The 17,261-nt window shown below is 39.1% G+C and overlaps 1 protein-coding gene across 1 annotated transcript; it reads left to right on the forward strand.

The window, feature by feature from the left end:
- Window positions 1–3,997: 3,997 nt before the first annotated feature.
- LOC107553864 (proline-rich transmembrane protein 4-like) lies at window positions 3,998–17,024 on the forward strand. Its single transcript, XM_016236192.1, has 3 exons — window positions 3,998–4,001; window positions 7,467–7,583; window positions 14,097–17,024. Exons 1-3 carry the CDS (start codon window positions 3,998–4,000, stop codon window positions 16,112–16,114), a joined length of 2,139 nt encoding a protein of 712 aa, XP_016091678.1. The 3' UTR covers window positions 16,115–17,024.
- Window positions 17,025–17,261: the final 237 nt, after the last annotated feature.

Here is a 17,261-nt window from a genome sequence, read left to right on the forward strand (position 1 = left end):
CCTAAAATGTTTCAGAAGATGCGAAAGACAAAAAGCAGGGGCTGAGAAAGCAAAGTATTTAGCGTCTGATAAATGTTTTGATAAATCTAGCCTGTAGTAATGCAATCTTTAATAGTGAGGTTGTAGAAGACTGGACTCTATTCGCTCAAAGCAGGTGGTGTGGGGTAATGAGTAAACAGTCTGACTAGTGATGACGGTAATGATTATGACTCAGCCAGGCTTTAACTGCACCTCCTGTGGAAAGATTACGCTAGTTTAAAAAGCTTCTGAAAAGATGAGAGATGCAAAGAATAGTGTACAGCCAGAATATATTTTACAGGGTACTGCATCCCATAATGCAGTGTGTTGACCTTGACCTTTCATTTTCAATGTTATTGTGTTCAATTCAATATTACTGTTTCACTGTATTTTTGATCAAATCAATGCAGCATTGGTGAGCTAAGAGACTTCTTTAAAAAACAATAAAACAGTATCTTACTGACACTAAACTTTACGGCAATATACCTGAAAAACAAAATACAACGCACATTAAAGGCTTTTAATATCTTAAAAATCTTTAGATATTGCTATTAGCTCATGTTTTTTGCAGAAGCTAATAAATTTTTACAAAAAGCTCGTTTAGATGCATATCAACTCTCGATTATTCGGTTACCCAGGAACCAATAAACCATAAATGATCACAAAGGTCAATGTGCATCTTTAGATTGTGACTGATGTTTAGCATTTTCTCACAAAGACAAATCTGAGATCCATCAATCTTTTTTAAACCCATTAGACCAGAGCCAGTTAGTTGGTTTAATCTAGTAAGCAAACCTCATTAAGTTGTGAGAAAGGGTCCGGTCTTTAAAAAGACTCTCGAGGGAGGCCATTTCTGTGATACAGATGGCATTGAGAGACTGATGAGACACAATGGGGTTAAAAAAAGACTACTACCCACTATTTACTGACCAAAAACAACTGATTTTATTCCTAGTCGGAGAGTAGAGAGTTTATTGCAGTTTCGAGAACAAATCAATTGCGTGCGGGGGAGATGAAGTGAGCGAAAGAGAGAGCGAGAAAGAGGGATGCGGGGGTGGCGAAGAAAGAAAAAAGAGTCCAAGTCTCACTCCAAGAGAAATTTCGTCAAATTCAACTCCTCTGAGGCTACAGGCCATCAGCTTTATACTCCAAAATTAGCCCACAGCTCCACAAAGAAACCGGGCCTCCATACGTCCTACTACACCCGCCCCATATATACATACATGGCCACAAAGAGACCTCTAGTCTCCCATTAGTATTCTTAAAGAGCCCTGTTTCTAAAATTGCTCAGTCAATGGAGAGTTGAGGCCACCTCTGTGACAGCAGGAAGAAGTGAGTTTGGTATGAGACTACTAAACTCAAAGGTTTAAACTGAAACAGGTCCTCATACAGTTGTAATGGGAAAAAATATATAATATAAGTTACTTGAAGTGAACTGACACGATATCAATGTTTATTGCTGCAGAAGCCTGGTGCACCTGGTGGGCGTTCCTCGGATATTCAGACACCATGTGAGCAGTGGTCCGTGACGACATTAGAGGGGCAGCATGCTTCATCTGCGTGGGACTCTTGTGGTCTTCTCTCTCTTCAGCTCTGTCTATGGGTTTTTCAGTGGGCATGGGCCAAAACCAACAACCCGAACCAAGGCAGACTCCAAAGTATGGGGCATGTCCTACATTGAAAAATGGAAACCTAAGCTTCCATCATTGGGTTTTGTATCATGGGATTTCTTCGGTGAGACTAAAGGGTCTGCTACGACAAAGGTGAGCACGACTTTCCCAGAAGTAACCACACAAGACTATACTCAGTCTTCAGAGGACTTGAGCCTAAAATACCAGCCGACCGCAACCACGTTTAAGGAACTTAAAAGCAGCACTGTCCAGATAGGCACCCTGCTGCCTTTAAAATCAGCTAAACTGCCAATAATTGACTTACCCCAATTAGATAGACCAGAACCTACTAAACTCGATCAAAGCAATGATCTCGAACTCTGGCCCCCCAATAATGGCCAAAATGAAGCGAAAAACCCACAAAATTTAAGGTCAAATCTGGTGTGTATAACCAACTGGAGGGACACATTTTCGCAAAGACACTGACTATACTTAGTCGTTAAAAAGAAGATCTAGACCTAAGACGCCAGACGAATCAATACAGACCTCCTTTGAGGTGATCATACACTAAAACGCTCCAGATATCTGTGTAAATAGTGTGTGTATATGCCTAGATATGGTATATGTGAGGTGGCCAAGCATGCTAACCAGTATTGACATGGCTCTGTTTGATATCTAGAGCTTTGTGTGTATGTGTACAGTGAGCACGGGATTTGCACTGGAGAAGCAGCCAGTTGGGCGGTATGTGATCAGTATTCCAGTGGCAGAGTCAGCAGAGCCAGTGAATCCTCAGGGACGATGTTTTTCCACACCGCCTGTTCGTGGATGCTGAGCATGACTCTCTCAACATTTAGTCTCCTTTTCTCAAGTCGCTCTATCCATCCTCTCTCACAGTAATAGGCCTCTCCTGACGTTTGTTGGGCATCTCTCTTTTTTTCCAGCCATAAGTCTCATTTAGCCCTTCAGTCTTATGTTTTCTTTCAACCTCTCCTGGCTCCCAGAGACGTGTTTTTCCATGTCCTTCTCCTCTTTTCCTTTCCATCCGAACTTGTAGAATCTTTTCAGATCGCTGATGGAAACAATTTAGCCTTCACTTCCATACTTACTCTATATTTTGTTTTGTTCATGCTCTATTTAGACCTAGAGAGTTACATTTTAAAGGGATAGTTCACCCAGAATGAAAATTCTGTCTTCATTAATGTTACAAAACTACATGGCTTTCTGCATTCTGTGGACCCCAAAAGAAGATGTTTTGAGAAATATCTTAATGTTTTTGTCCATACATTGGAAGTCAGTGTTGTTTGGTTGTCAAAATTCTTCACAATATCATCTTTTGTGTTCAGTTCATATAGGTTTGGAATGACATGATGACAGAATTGTAATTTTGGGTGAACTATCCCTTTAAGAACATTATATACAGGAAAATTGAAATGAAAATTTTCAGAATTTACTCACCCTCAAGTTGTCCCAAACCTGTATGACTTTATTTCTTTTGTGCAATATAAAAGAAGATATTTTGAAGAATGTTGGTAACTAAACAGTTCCTGGTCCCCAATGACTTCCATTCCATTCTTTTAGGCTCCACTGAAGAAAGATTATTTTGGGTGGACTATCCCTTTTAGCCAATCAATAAACATTTGACAGACATAATGAGTCACATAAGTGATTCTACAGAAAAATTTCAGAAACATAAATAGTTTTTAGTATTGTGATGCTATTTAAAGAGTGTAAATTTAACAACAACTTCATCAAGGATTTTACATAAACATTCACCCTGCACCTCTAGAAAGCACTAAAGATCATGTGTTTGTGGGTACGTGGTTGGTGTGTGTGTGTGTGTGTGTGTGTGTGGTGTGTGAAACAGCAAATTATTGACTAATGTTTAGGTCACCTTGTCTTCTGGAGGTACAGGCAGCCACAAATTGCTTATCCCCCACCTCAAAAACACGTTGAAGCTGAGAGCAAGGTCAATTACCACTCTGGAACTGAGAGGAGGAGGGGAAGCTGGGAAAGAGGAGAGAGCACTAAACAGGAAAGCAACAAGGAGTGTTGAAATAGTGATTGACTGGAAAGGGAAAGGCTAAATCTCTCAAACACTGTCTGGGTCATATGCAGGGTTGCCAGGTCTGCAGAACAAAATCAGCCAATAGGCCAAAAATAGCCTAATACTAGTCCAGTGACCCTATCCCAAATATCGAAAGTCAAAATATGCCACTCTAATACCTAAAATACATGTTTTACAGTCACTGTTATGCGTTTTACAAAATACAAAATCATAAATACAGTCTGTTTTCATGAAGACTCCCAACCAGTGCCCCTCCCATACATAATTCATCATCTAGCACAGTTTTACTATTGGTAGAATGAAAATGGGTAAAATGTTTCAATATACGCATTTCAGTCAAATACAACTCATCAACAATATGTCAAACCTTTATACCACGAGAAAAAAAAAATTAAATCATGGCCGTTTAAACAGTAGTGCAGTTTACAACAGTACAACAGTTTAAAAGTAGTGCATTTCCAAGGACTTGAAAAGCATGATCATATATCACACAAAATAAAAGGAAAAACATTTTATAAAATAGGATCTATTACATATCTGTTTTACCTCTGGTAATGTGGAAAAATCTCATTCTTATACAGTAAAACGAAAAAAATATATTTTTAATCTACAATTTGCATTCCTAAAGTACAATTATAAGTAAACATTTTAGTGAATTATATTTATGTGAATTAAAGTGAAAGTTGTGTCCAGACAATCATAGAATCATAGTTATGAAATATTCGTTTCTTATGAGAGAATGAGAATTAGGTTGGAAAACATTTAATTTTAATGAAAATAATACAAAATCTTCATCATTGTACAAACAATTCTTAAAACTTTGCAAATTCTATATTTCTTTTCTTTGGGATGAAACATTGCTGAACTCTAGGGTTATTTATATGCTAGCTAGATCATAAACTAAACGGTTGTCAAGGTTACAGCTCTCAAACTGGTTACAATGTGATTGTTGTCATGGCAACACGGTTGAAAAGTGCTATGTAGTATATTGTTGACAGTGTGTTTTTGGTAAACTGAGGACAGAGGCATGTGCAGGCTGTTACTAGAACATATACACACTCACAAACAATACACTTTAAACAATACTACTATTTCATAGCAGGTTAATCCTATGATTAGGCTCTCTCAAAGCATCAGTGGTTCCCAACCCTGGTCCTTGAGGCACCCCAACACTGCACATTTTGCATGTCTCCTTTCTATGATGCACCAATTTCAGGTCTTGGAGTCTCTACTAATGAACTGATGACCTGAATCAGGTGTGTTTGATTAAGGAGACATTCAAAACGTGCAGTGTTGGGGTGCCTCCAGGACCAGGGTTGGGAACCACAGGTCTAGACTAACCAAATCATTACAGCCTGTGTGGAGATTATGTGTGACTTTACTGAATCCAAATAGAAGGACATTTCGTGATGTTTTTTTACCCTAAAAATCCTTTTTAAATGAAATAGAGACATACTGAATTGTGTTCATAATCTCACAGACAAACACACACTCAGTCAGTCAGTTACACACACACACACACACACACACACATTCAGCCCCATGAGGGAGATTAAATGATGTATGTCACACTGTGCAGGGGTCAAAATTACAAATTCTGATCTAATTCCCTCTTTATTAATGGTGAAGAGGGAGAGAGGAGGAGGAGGGGTAGAAGAGAACAAGACAGGAAGATGAAGGCAAAGAGGGTTGCTTAGATGAATAACTAGCTCTGAGAGAGCATTTCTAATCATTTAATGAGGATTGGTGATCTAGGTGGTTCTGACAGAGAGTGAAGGGGACGTTTGACGCTTCATTTGAACACAGCTGGTGTAAAAGTCAGAATCTCTAAATCACCCATCAAGAGACAGCAGAGAGTAATTCAGTACAAGGCTGATGTTGGGGAAATGCATAGATACATGAAAGGAGATGGATTTATAAATACAAAGATAAAAATCTAATTGCAATTTTTCTAATAAAAATTAATATTGGGATTCAAAATGTGTTGTGCTTGTTTATAGGGCTGCACAATTTGGGCAAAATTTTGTGATTACATTTCAAAATGGCTATCATTAAAAATAATACTAACTAATTGTTGTTGTTGTTACTGTAGCAAAAGAAAAAACACTATAAAATAAAAATTCAAAATCAACTATAAAATTCTAATACTAATATTTATGGCTGGCTGAATTTCTTTTATGTTAACAAAAAACCACAGGGAGCCCTTAAATGTTCTCTTTTGTTAAGTGCTTGTCATTACAAGTATGGGAAGTTGATTGGTTGGATGGATGGATGATGGATACAGTAGAGATATAGATGGATGGATAGATATTGATGGGATGGATGGATGGATAAATGGAGATGGATAGATACAGTAGATAGAATAGATAGATATTGCTGGATGGATTGATATAGATGGATACATAAAAATGTAAATGGATGGATAGATATAGATGGATTAGACAGATGGAGGGATAGACAGAAAGACAGATCGATCTAGATTTTCTTTTACAGAGAATCATGGAATCAAGTCGTGGCCAAGTGATGCTTGATGGTTTAGCATGAGTGAACCCCTGCCAAGAGAGGATGAGAGCTGCGCTCAATCACACACACACACAGGTTTGTTTTTATGGTTTATGGGGACTCTCCATAGGCGTAATGGTTTTTATACTGTATAAACCGTATTTTCTATTGCCCTACACCAACCCTACCCCTAAACCTACCCCTCACAGGAAACTTTCTGCATTTTTAGATTTTCAAAAAAACTCATTCTGAATTATTTATAAGCCTTTTGAATTACGGGGACACTGAAAATGTCCTCATAAATCACCTTCTCGTTGTAATACCTATGTCATACCCATGTTATTATACAAATTTGTGTCCTCATAAACCACATAAACATGCACACACACACGCTGTTCTTTTATAGGCTCCTCACTTGGTTTGGTGCAGAGCTCATTATTCATGCTAATGAGAGACAGTATCAGCACTAGAACGAAGATCTGCTGTGATCAGAGTTGAAATGTGCATTCTGGCAATATACAAAAGTGAACATCATACAGGTCTTAAGCAGTTACCACAAATTTTTGTAGACACGCAAACAGTCTTCAGGTCACCCTAAAGGTCATGTTTGTGTCTCTATAAGCAATGAAAGCTTTTTACACTCAGCCACACAAGTCTGCACACTTATTTGGGCACATTGACGCTACACATCCATATAGAGTCCATACACACACACACGCCTAAACATCTACATAGTTACGCATTTGGGAATGTAAATATTCCATCGTAAAGTCTATTAATAAAGAATGTGACAAACATGGAAGCATGATGTGTGGTGCTTAATAGAACAAGCTTAGTTGGATCTGTGGGAATCATTGACCAGTGGCCAAATATTAAACACTCTGGCCTCATTGTGTCAGGTCTCTTTTCAGTCCTGGTAAGGTATGAGTTTTGCACAGCCACACAAAACCCAGTGTCAGTTTGTAGCTTTTTCTCATAGGAAAGTTTCGCTTCGGATTAGTCCGGTAATCCTGCTTGGTCACAAAGATAAGGTTTCAGTTTCTGATCCGTAATAAAGCACAGTCACAGTAGAGTGGACTACACACATTCAAACATGAAAGTCAAGTTATTGTAATTAAACAATGAGATGCCAACACCAGTGCCACTGAAGCCTGGCCCAGAATACCGCAGAAATCTGTTTGACATAACTAGGTTAGGAAATGTTCCTGTTTCTCTGTTCTTTCAGTCATAACAGCACCACATTCTCAGACTTGTGTGCTCTGTTTTCCCAGTAGGCTTTGCATGGGAGGAAGGCGATAAGGAAATGGGAAAGAGTGCTGGTCTGACAACACAAGAGCGACACGAGGAGCTGACAACATCAGCTAGTGCGACGACTCTCAGGAACACAGGTAATTAAAACGGTCTGATGCAATACACACCTCAATGTAATCTACACCTGTGATAATTATACTCTGATTTTTATCTTGGGACATGAACCAGTTTTCAAAATACAAGTATAATGCAGAAACCTTCAACTTGAGTAAATAGCACTACATTCAAGCTGCCCAGACTAATTTGTTATAGGTATAGTTCAGAGAAAATTTTTAAAAATGTAGAGTTTACTCATGTCATTCCAAACCAGTATTTATCACAAAAGTATCAGTCCATAAAAGTAAATGCCCACTTGAACACTTGAGCCAGCCAAATACAGGAAATGCATCATGTAAGTAGACAAGTGCTCAAGTAGCAAGACCGCAAGTGTGGGTATTGGAGCAGGCTCATTGAGTCCCAAGAACCAGATCAGCCTAATTTGTGAATCATTTAGAGTGGTTAAGTGAACTGGTTCAACCAATTAACACAAAATATCTGATTCAAAAGAACTATTTGTTCACAAATCTGACACTGCTTCTCTCATGAAGTCATATAAGTACACCAAGCAGAGCTAGGATGGATGTCAGGATTTTCAGTGAATAAAGACCAACATATGACTTCAGAAGAGTTGAAATATAGTGAGAATGGACCACATTTATATGTTCATGGTGCTTTTATTCCTTTTTTGGAGATGAAAAGTTCCAATCCCTATTTATTTTAATTGTATGGAAAAAATAATGATCAGTACATTCTGCAAATTTTGTAGTTTTGGAACATCATGAGGATAGGTCCAAACAAAAAGATAAATGTTTTGATCAATTTTCCAAGGGAATCAACCTTGAATTGGCTTACTTGTTTCTGCACATTATACTGGGTTAGAAGAGAGTATTATAACATTAAATAATACGCACATCAGCTGGAAGGATGTTAAATGTTTCCCAAACACTGTGATTTTTCACTAAGGGAGCCAGAACAGTCAGCTCACTTGTTAAAGCCCAAATCTTCCGCCGCCTCCATGTGATTTGTAAGATATCTTTTTGTATGGTATAGCCGAATGCACCACGACCAACTGTCTGTTACCTGCCAGTAATTGCTTCCAGAAGGAGGAGAAACTATAGGAGCTCTTTTATCTCATAGTTGGTGTCTCCTACAAACAAGCCCACCACTAAACTGCCCATGAGAGTTCAGTTAGGCAATGTGTCTCAGTACAGCAGATCTATCAGCATATGGCGTTAAGTGTGCCATTTTAAGTCACCTTCCCTGTTGATCATCTTAGAGATACAGCTTAGACCCAGCTTCTCTTCTGTGGCACCTAACCTACTTTCGTCCCACTGCATTCAATGGGATAACCTAAATTCCATTAATAGATGGACAAAATATGCCACAACGATCCAAGAACCAGGTTGCGAGAATATGGGCTGTCTCAGAAAGTAAACTGCATGCAGAGATCCGACCCACAAAACTGCAGCTGCCATATCTCAAATTAAGGATGCAAAAGGTTCTTTCAAATTCTAGCACACACATTCACCTCACCCAAAAATGTAATGTCTTGTGGGAACGAAGTGGATCAGATGGTCTTCCTGTCTCCTTCACTGCCCTCTTCTTTAAGTCAGCATACGCAGGCCTTATCAATATGGATGGGATCATCCTACCCTGCTGTCCACTCATCTATTATTAGAGAGAGCAGAAATTGAAAGTGAGGCAGGGTAGATGAAATCTGAATGAGTACTTGTGACGAAGTAACAGCACAGCTGTCTATTCTTAATTAAGCAGAGGGTGTTGTCATTATCGGATCAGGGGTTAATGTCCTAATTCCTAATCCTAAAATACCTGTTGCTGTTCACATTCTGACAACCTGGGAAAACTCTCAGGTCCTCTTTACACCTGGTATTAATATCCATCTTGGGTGATTCCCACATCAAGACACATCAATGTATGGTAACAAAATACAGAAAAAAAAATTCTCCCTATTCTCATCAAGACAGCTGGACACTTTCTAAAGCTGTTTTCATGCCATCTAGAGCTCATTTGACTTTGATTGGCATGTGATAGCATCTAGAAAACAAGATTAACTGGTTTGTTCTAACTGGTAACTAAATGCTGATCTTTTAAACAGTTTAAATTTATTTATTTTTGCTTATTGTTCTTGTTCAGTTTTTAATTAGAGTCTTTAATTGTTCAGCCTTTAATTGGTCTTGTTCAGTCTTCTGATGCAGTTTTGTGTTGTATAAATATGAGAAATTCTTAACTCAACAAACACAAAAATATCCACTATCCAAAAATAGTCAGTCAGCAAAAATATCTCGGATGGAATTTCCTAAATCACGATTTTAAACACGAGTTTTACAGTCTTGTGCAAACACTGGATTGGATTTAGTTAAAATTTGCATTTTAATATATTTTAAAATGGAATTTATTCCTGTAATGGCAAAGAAGAATTTTCAGCTTTCATTACTCCTGTCTTCAGTGTCACATGATCCTTCAATAATCATTCATATGCAGATTAACATTTCTTATTAATATTATTAAGTTTAAAACACTTGTGCTGCTTATTTTCAGGGAAACCATGATACTTTTTTCAGGAATCTTTTAATAGACAGTTTGAAAGAACAGAGTTTAATTAAAATAGATTTTTTTTAACAATGTAAGTCTTTACTGTCAAGTTTGATCAATTTAATGCATCCTTTCTAAATAGAAGTATTATGACATTTTTTACAATTGACACTGAAAGAATGACACAGAAACATCATAGATTAAAACATTCATATATGAAGACAAATAGCAAAACAGGAGACTGAATTAAAGCCATCTAATTAATCTTTAAGAATGCAGCAAAAGCAATATATTAAACTCATTTGGGTCTTTCATTTTATTCATTAAAACACATCCAGAACAAATTTCTGTATAAATCGTTCATAAATCTTCTTTGTATGTACGTTGCATTGAAATCAGTTCGGCAATTTACATATGAATGCTTTTGTAGGATTTACACAGAAATCCGTTCTGCTCATTCTGCTTGTTCCCGCCTTTGGTCTGAATAAAGCACATTAAAAATGGATAATTTTCATGAATGAACAACATAAAGGATTAAAGGAAAAAAGAGATGAACATCCATTCAGACAGTTATATTGAAAAGAAATCAGGTCAGTGTATTCCTATGAGCCAAAGTTTGCGGCGAACAGGACTCAACTGTAACCTGTATTTAATGTAAGTGGATAAACAGCCATCTTGATGTCAAGCTATAGATCTAATGAGCACTGCTTGGTGGTTAGTGTTGTGGTAGTGTTGATTAAAGAGAAGCATCTAATGAGCAGTGTGTGGCTGTCACGCACAAGCTACCATTAATCGAGAGCGACTAGGTTTGATTATCTACTCCCACCATCAGTAAAAAAACACTAGATAGGTTTTTGACATTAAAATGGAAGCCAAGGCTCCCCACTGACTGGGCATGATGAGTATATTTAGCCATAGTGGTGGTCATCAGCGAAAGAGGCCAAAACCAGTGCAAAAAATAGACCCACCTTTGGGAGTGACCCATGTTTCTGCGTTGGCCTCTGCTTTTTTTAAAAGGAGGAAGGTCATAAACAAGTTGTTAATTTGGCTCTGGGTGTAACAGGAAATTGTCTGTCACTACCAACGTATGAGAGTGTACAGAAGCAACCCAAAATGAGACAGGGTCTTACCAGCACTCGACAACCTCCAGACAATGATGTATTCACCCTTCACAATGTGGAGGTGGGTTGACGTCAAGCTTAGTGAGAAAAATATGCCTGCCTTTTGTCTTATGACTTGTAATTGATTCACGCTGCAGTTACTCTATGAAACAGACATTTCAAAATGATACTTTTTTGTAAGATTTTAAACATTCTGAGATGAGATTTTTAATATGTAATCTAATCAGTTTTAAAATATAAATATATAATTTAATATAATATAAAAATACATAAATATGCATTCAGAAATGTAACAAGAATGGCAATTTATTTGTTTTCATCAGTTCATATTAGTATTCATATAAACAAAGTGAAATTGGAAACAGGGATGGGGAATTGCCAACAATGGCATACAGTACTTATGAAAGAAAAGAAAAATATATTGGAATTTTGTTGATTTGTTTTGAAAAATGTCTACATTGACACACAGTAAAAATTGGCATCAGCTAGTCTTTGTTGGCCAGTAAAGCTCCATGGTTTCTGTCTCAAGGCTTCAGTAAACTCACCGGCATTTTTAGAAAGCTTGATTGTGGCAGCTAAGATGAGTTATGACTCCGATCTGCTCTGTAAAGGGTGTAATTAGATGTGTCAGTCTCTGAAGAGCTGACGTACATCTCCACGCTGTTATGCACAGGACTGATATGGCTGTGGAAGTTAAGATCATCCATCTCATATGGATTTGCACATCAGTTTCAAATGCACAGCAGGGCAATCCTTCTAGTGCAGGGGGATTTACATTTTTTGAACGTCTTATCACATTTTACAGTGGCACATTAGATGCCACAAACAGACCTGTGTGGGTTTTCATAACATGCACATGCTCTAGTTCATCTGAGGACTTGCTTTTGGATTGCTTATACATCACTTCCAAATAAAATGTTTGGTAAGCATTAGGAAGCAGTTCCAGATTTGGAAATGGCTGTCACATGGAACTTCACATGCTGTTCCAACTCTGTTAGGCTAAGAAACTCTAATGTATGTAACACTCCTCAGCACCAGAGCCAAGCCAAGCCACAGAATCCAAAATCTAAAACAGCAGCTTCCTCCCAGAGCAATCTGCAAATCAAACAATACAATCACAATTACATTTATATGCAAACACCAGATATTGTATCTCCACCTTTCATAGCAACCCACCAATCTCTGCTACTTAGACAAATATGTTCACCCACTTCCGTTTTTCTCCCCCTGTTAGAAATGTCATATTGAGAGCTTTTACTTTTACACTAGACATTTCCCAAATTTAGGAATCTCTACATCTAAACCATGGTTTTCCCACTGTGAAACATCTCAAAAATGCCCTCTAGTGGTGATGTCTATTGCAGAAAAACAAAACAAATCATAGGTTGCCAGAGAAGTTGGTGACAGTAATGACTGCTTTGGTTGTCTGTTCTGGAATATCCATTTTCTATACACTCTAAGAAAAGTCCCCAAAACTAGGGTCCAATGTACTGTGCTAATTTGAAGGAATTTTCCATATTGATTTTTCACAGGTGTTTTACCCATATTGTAAATTAGTCAAGTCAAGTCACCTTTATTTATATAGCGCTTTTAACAATACAGATTGTGTCAAAGCAACTGAACAGCATTAATTAGGAAAATAGTCAATTATAGTGTCAATAATGCAAAATGACAATAGTAAACACTAATTTTTCAGTTAAAGACAGTTCATCATTGAATTCAGTGATGTCAACACATATTTAAATTAGCTATTGCATTGTTTTGTGTTTTAGGATTAAAGAAAATGTCCGTAATGGAAAGTGTTCTGGTAGAAAATTACCATTACCTTTTCTGTTTTTCTACTATTTTTTCCTTACAATGTGTTTGTGTAATATATTTGGTAACTAGCTTTCCATTCCGCTTTTACATTTAAATGGGAGTCATTAAAGGGGTCATATGATGTTGCTAAAAAGAACATTATTTGTTGTATTTGGTGTAATGAAATGTGTTTATGCGGTTTAAGGTTCAAAAAACATTATTTTCCACATACTGTACATTATTGTTTCTCCTCTATGCCCTGCCTTTCTGAAACGCGTCGATTTTTACAAAGCTCATCGGTCTGAAAAGTGAGGTGTGCTCTGATTGGCCAGCTATCCAGTGCGTTGTGATTGGCCGAATATCTCAAGCGTGTGATGGAAATGTTACGCCCCTTACCAGAGTGTGATGCTGTCTCCCGGAGCGACGAGACAAAAACATTAAAACCCATTATAAACAAAACGTACTTGCAGTCTGTGAGTCAGAACAGCCGGCATTGTAGTCTAATCTTCCAGGATCAGGAAAGATTAAGTCCTCCATAAAATGCGCAGCACACTTCTGAATATTTGGGTTGAACTGTTCTGGAACAGTGTTGTAAATACAACGTAACCACTGATTTCTAGTCGTGTCCTCTTTTGGAAGGCCAAACAAAGTGCTTTCGCAACGAAAAACACAGCGTCTTCTCAACATGGCGGCGGTGGCAGCAACAATAAAGTTACGCCTTCTTTCTTTGCATGAACATTTGGGCGGCGTTATGCAAATCTTCCCACATCGTGACATAGACATGTGGGGGCGTGTTTGAACGAGGCATTTTAGGAGGGCGTGGACGAGTCTTAACTTTTATAAAGAATATCTCTTTGGGTTTGAGACTTTAGTCTTTGCAACTTTAGGGATCTTATCTATTCACGAACAGCTTGTAACACTCCAAAGAGAAAGGAAAACTTGAAATAGCATCTTATGACCCCTTTAAATCATTAAATTATGAGTAATCTCCTGAGAATCAGTACCGGTAGCATATTTTTCATATGTCTTATTTACAAGTCTTCTGTACTAATAACGCAACATGTTTGTTTTTCCTTTTAGAAATGCCCACCTCTACATCTGAGGACTGGCTGACAGACCTTAACCAAGAATCTGCACTCCCTGACTGCAATGCGGAACGTTCTGGAATCTGCAGTTCTAGTGACACTTGGCCCACCACCACTGTCCTTAGCAATAGCAGCAAAAATGACAGTACAACCACCCTCTCCACCAACCTCTCTCAAAGTCCCAACCCATTTCCAGCCCCACCTATGTTTGTGGCACTAAATTCTGATTGGAACAATGCCCTGGCAACATGGGGTTCAGCATGGGAAGCACACATCTACGGCCTGGGCACTGTGTTCTGTCTAGTCGCTTTGGCCTCCACCCTAAACCTTCTGTGCCTGCCCCTACAGTATCCATCAGGCTGTGGCTACTTCGCTCTGGTTAGTCTCTGCCTGGTGGCCGCTGGCTGCACTAGGGCCTTTGCCCTAGCATACGATGCATACGGATACCAGGACCGCATGACATCAACAGAGGCTTCACTGTTACTTTACGAGGCACCATTTCCCTGCATGACTGCCGCCTTTGGTCTAGTATTCCTGCTCTTGTCAATGCGCTCTCGTATGCAGCTGTCCTATTCCGCCTTTCAGAGACCTTGTTTCCTGGCCTGCTTGGTGCTTCTGCACTTTGCTGCTGCCTTTGGCCCTGTTGCATTACTCCATGCTAACCAACAGGTCTACCTGTTTCTGTCCTTAATCTCTAGAGGTGCCTTTGTGGCTCTGGCAACTTTCCTATCAGCTGCATATTTTGTGTTCTACTGCTATGTTCGTGCTGACTCCAAGCATATTTATCATCTGAACAACACATCACCAACACCAGCTGAACGCTACAACCGTTGCCCCTTTGCAGAGAGCCGAGATTGGAATCGAGCAGCAGCCGCAGTGCTACTCTGTGCTGTCTTTTCTCTGGCTTGTGCAGGGCTGCAACTCTATGCCATGCTGCATGCTCTCGGAATTGCTGGAAGCGCTGAGTCCTTTGGGCCTTGGCCGTGGTGGACATTCCAGTTCAGCTGCCGAGTTTGTGAAGCAGTGATTTGCCTCACACTGGTTCTGGTAGTTGCTCAACCAGTTTACTGCTCTGATCACCTTCCCCAGCCAGGCAGTTGCTGGACAGAACTCCTTGCAGCAAAGTCACCTATCATTCCTGGGAGCTACCAGTGGACTCTGTCTCACCAGGAGAAGCTGGCCATCTGTGATCCAATTGGGCATGGAGAGACAGAGTGCCTACCCTTGTACACATTGGTGGATGACCGTCTCGGCAGCTTGAATGGCCTTGACCTTTTATACCACAGCAACCGGGCATTGGCCTATCGTGACCTTGACCTGGACTTGCCCAACACTGGTGCCCCTTCTGTGGGTTCATCCTGTACCAGCGACTCCACAGCAGACCTGCGCCCTCCTTCACCCATAAATCTGCGTCGAAGCATTGATGAAGCACTGTTTAGTGAATCTCTGTTTCCCATGAGTCTCTTCAGCCCCTTACGGCCCTTCACCTCTAGTGACCACTCGCTGAATGGTAGAGAGACCAACTCCAGTGGTGCCCAAACCCTGAGAGACACCCTTACTCTACCAGGCCTATACCGAACATCTTCATGTGTGGAAGTGCTACCCCAAGTTCCCTTTGCTTCTCAAGCCCAACCAGATGGTCCGTCATTAGGTTTTCCTCCATCCCCATCACCCTCACTGTCATCTTCTACTTGCTGCTCATCTCCTGAGTGCTGGAGAGGCAGCTCCAGCTCCTGTTCCCTCTATAGACAGTCTCTGGGTGGCTCTTCTTTGGTTTTGTGCTCTAGTCCGGAAGGACACCATCCACCACCCTCTACCCTCAGTGGGGGTTCCAGCCACACTGCCAGCTCTGGTCACCAAAGGGGAAGCTTACAGAGACCCTACAGAACATTAAAGTCAGAGGAGAGTATGGAACAGCAGTCAGAGTTTGACCAATCTGTCCAAGAAGAATTTATCAGTGTGTGCAGACAGATCGATGCTCTGAGCATCTGCAGTGAGACTATTGACCTCTAGGGGGAGACCTCTACTTTCAGACAAATCAAAATTATGTAATATGAAGAAACCAAAAGAGTTTCAGAGATATGATTAACAGATAATGGACAGATCAGGTGATTTGGTGAGTCTGTTTGGTGTCAAAACATTTGCTCTGTGTAGACACAGGTAAATGTTTCATGGACCAGAACTGTGCCAAATGTTTCATTTTGTAAGGGTTGGTTTGTTTCTGTCAGGTAAGTTCTCCAAAGAGATGGATTCTGAAGTCAATATCCTTGTAAAGGTTTAAGAAGTGCTACCAATTGCCAGAAGCTTAGGCAGATTTTGTACAAAGGTTCTTTGATGATTGATAAATTTGTAATTGTAAAACATTTGTTTCAAAATTTCTTTATAATGCTAACAGTTGACGTTTGTATGAATTTGTACAAAATCCCTTTTTGGTCTATGATTAATACTGTGAGAGTGCAAACTACTGATAACTATACTGTTAAACAAATACTTGGCAATCAGAAAATTGTTTCAAATTAAATACAGTATAACCTGCCAATCCGATTTTGCAAACCTTTAGAAAATGTCATTGTTCTTCTGGTCTTTAGTTGCACAGTTAACTTCAAGTTCCTGTTGTTTTTTGCAACAATGCATTATGTTGAAGGGCCTAACTATTTTATCAACTGAGAGGGAGACAAGAAGATAAGAGAAGGATGCAAGTATTCTTGCAGCACACTCTGCTGATAGCTAGTTCAGTTGTTCTGTAGCACTTAACGAACTGAACTGTAACCTGCCATTTTTTTCTTTTCATAGTGTATATTTGATAGAAACTACAATTAATAATTTATTTATCTGCCAGGTCTTATGTCGTGTTTTCAAAAACTCTATACACCGTTATTCAATACATATTAAAAATAATAAAAATTACTTTGTACATTTTATAGCGTGCATGTTCTGAAAGCGTGTGAGAAACTGCCGATACATCTATTGTTTGTCATTAGAGGCTGTTAGAGATCTCCAATAAATATACTGAAAACTGACATTTGTGTCATGCACAAATATTTCACACACATAAGGCAAACCAAAAAACTGATTTAAGTATTTTTATTTATCTTTTTTTTAAATCAGTATTGAACAGGATATGCAGCCTCAGTTGAGTACACTGCGGTAAACAAACTTG

This window comes from Sinocyclocheilus grahami, unplaced genomic scaffold (assembly GCF_001515645.1).
Source record: "Sinocyclocheilus grahami isolate Dianchi unplaced genomic scaffold, SAMN03320097.WGS_v1.1 scaffold484.1, whole genome shotgun sequence".
NCBI classification, from domain to species: Eukaryota; Metazoa; Chordata; class Actinopteri; order Cypriniformes; family Cyprinidae; genus Sinocyclocheilus; species Sinocyclocheilus grahami.